This window comes from Nematolebias whitei, chromosome 4 (genome assembly GCF_014905685.2).
Source record: "Nematolebias whitei isolate Nwh7 chromosome 4, NemWhi1, whole genome shotgun sequence".
NCBI classification, from domain to species: Eukaryota; Metazoa; Chordata; class Actinopteri; order Cyprinodontiformes; family Rivulidae; genus Nematolebias; species Nematolebias whitei.
Genome location: NC_056501.1, coordinates 50694014 through 50696509, shown reverse-complemented (window position 1 = coordinate 50696509; position 2496 = coordinate 50694014). Strand labels below are relative to the sequence as shown.

General features: G+C 43.5%; 1 protein-coding gene across 1 annotated transcript in view; it reads right to left on the bottom strand.

Moving 5' to 3' along the window:
* The window catches only part of gpc4 (glypican 4), a 60607-nt gene extending 60155 nt beyond the window's left edge, over nucleotides 1-452 (bottom strand). Inside the window, exon 1 of the mRNA XM_037675430.1 lies at nucleotides 232-452. Within this exon, the coding sequence (XP_037531358.1) occupies nucleotides 232-373 (142 nt within the window). The 5' untranslated portion in view covers nucleotides 374-452. The remainder of the gene's footprint in view (nucleotides 1-231) is intronic.
* Nucleotides 453-2496: the final 2044 nt, after the last annotated feature.

Genomic DNA, 2496 nt, shown 5'->3' with positions numbered 1-2496 from the left:
CTGTTATCAGGAACGTGTAATTAACCTGTTATCAGGAACATGTGATTAACATGTTATGAAGAACATGTGATTAAGCCTTTTCTTGCCTGTGAAGCATGCAGCTCCTACATGGAGACATGAAACTCTAATAAAGCATTAGCTCTGAATGCTAACGTCGCTAGCTTAAAGAACTAGTTTTCAGACCCCAGGAGGTTCCTGGTTCCCCATTAGTCCCCGGACGGAGACACTCACCGTGGACTCCTTTGTTGGGGACATCGTTGACGTTCAAGCCTTTGGACGTGAACGCAGCACGAACTTCGTTACAGTTCCTCAACTTCTGCTCGGCAGTCACGGACACGGAGAGCGCGACACACAGCGCCCACAGCAGCTTCATGGTCACGGAGAGTGAAAAAAGAGCAGCAGCAAAAAGAGACAGAGACTAAAAGTTGGAGTCCCACTCCTGAAGAAGCGCTGCGTCCTCTCCACGAGTCCAGCTCTGCGAGTCCACGGCACGGACAATCACGGGAACACACGACGAAGACCTGCGCCCGCCGCCTCAGCGTCCACCTCCACGCTGGAGGAAACACGCCGCGGGATTTCAATGTGTCTCCAAGTTTCTGTGGACGGTCGCACCGCGCGCGCTCGAGCCCCGGGAGCACGGAGGGGGTCGGCGGGACTTTTCTCTCCTTTCCTCGGTTCGTGTGGCGCCGGGGCCGTGGCTGCTCCTGCGGGATCCAGATGCAGAGAAGAGTCCCGGCGGACACCGGGAGCGACTCGGAGTTCCGGGGACAAAGAGCCGGAGAGCCGGAACACCAGGGCCGGAGCGCGGAGCGGGGCGGCCACATCTGATCCCCCCCCCCCCCCCCCCCCCCCCCCGCTTCTTGGTGCCTCTTTTTCTTTTTTCTGTCTTTTACCAGGACCAGGACTGAAAATCAGGACTGGAGCTGAGGGTGGAGCTCCTCAACATCAGGCCTGACCCAAACCACAAAAACCGAACTGAAGTCCTGACAAATCACTGGTCTGTCCCTGTTGGACCAGTTCTTGACCTGGACCAGAACACTGCTCTTATCGGGTCCCATTGTCTCTGAGGAGATAAGAGCAGATACAGATCCTTTGAAGTTAATGGACTTCCTCACATTTCTTTGACAGCTCTCATAAAATAAGTTTACTGCTCTCACACCAGGACCCCGAGGTTTAATCAGTGAGGACTCCTCAGACCATCAGCTCTTACTGCACTTATCATGTACAGACTCGTTAATGGTGGTTTTGAATCAACATCTAATTCAGATTAAATCTGACTGTAATTGTATTTGAACTGGATTTGACTTCACTGAATGAAGCTGTGGTGAACTGGAATCAAATTGGATCAGTTGGAACTGGATCGGTTCACTGTAGTACCCTGGACTCACTTTTATTGTGTGTAGGCACCACATTATATAAAGACCAGAACTCAGTCAAACTGAGCAGGATTACATCTTATTAAAGTGGATTAAATGGAGCTGAATCACTTGTAATCACGTGAATCTGTTTCTAAATGTGTGGTACTCTGAGGTACCTTTGAAATGAACTTGTACTAAAATAAATTAAATGAATTAGAATGAACCTGAAGTGAACTGATTCACTTCTAATTACATTTAAACTGGAACAGTTTGCTCTCATGTACAGTTCTTTGAAATCAATTTGATTTGAACAGAATAAAGATGAACTGCACTGAAGATGACTGTTTGTGAAAATGGGCTACAAATAAAACTGAATTAAACTGATCTGAACAGAACGTGACAGAAAAGAGTTGAATTGAACTGAATCAAATCGCAGTGAAATTGAACTCAGTTGAGATGAATCACTTGTAACTGGATTAAATGGATCTGTTTCTTATTGTAGATTTACCTGAAATAATCTTTAATGTGAATGAAGCTGATTTGAGTTTAACTGAATTAAATAGAGCTGAATAGAATAAAGTTGCACTGAAGGAAATTCAAACTGAACTGAATCACTTCTGTTGTCATGTGTGATACTTTAAGACAAACTTTTATAGTAAATCTGTGCTTAAAATAAAACAATACTGAAACGAGTTCAACTGCATTGAAGATTAGTTTTTAGTGAATATTTGAAAAAATAAAAGTTGACATAAACTGAACTGAATCACATGTAATTGGATTTAAACAGTTTTTCCATTATATATAAACAAAGATTACTTTGAAAATGAATGTGCGAAATATAAACAAAATATCTCAAAGTTTTTAAGAGTTGAACATATTTTATGTGAACAGGATCACACTGAACTCTTATGTTCTTGAGCGTTGGCCAAAAGAAGTGGCGTTCCTTAAACCAGCGTGAAACAAACAAACTAACAGTATTTGTTTGTGTCTTCATTTATTTACTGGACTTATGTTAAAAAACAGAGCAGCATGCATTTTTGTGTGAACTTGTTGGTTTCTGTTACGTGTTTATAACTCGCTACGTCATAGTTTGTTTAAAGCTCCCAGATCTAAACATGACAAGTTGTTTGAAACCGCG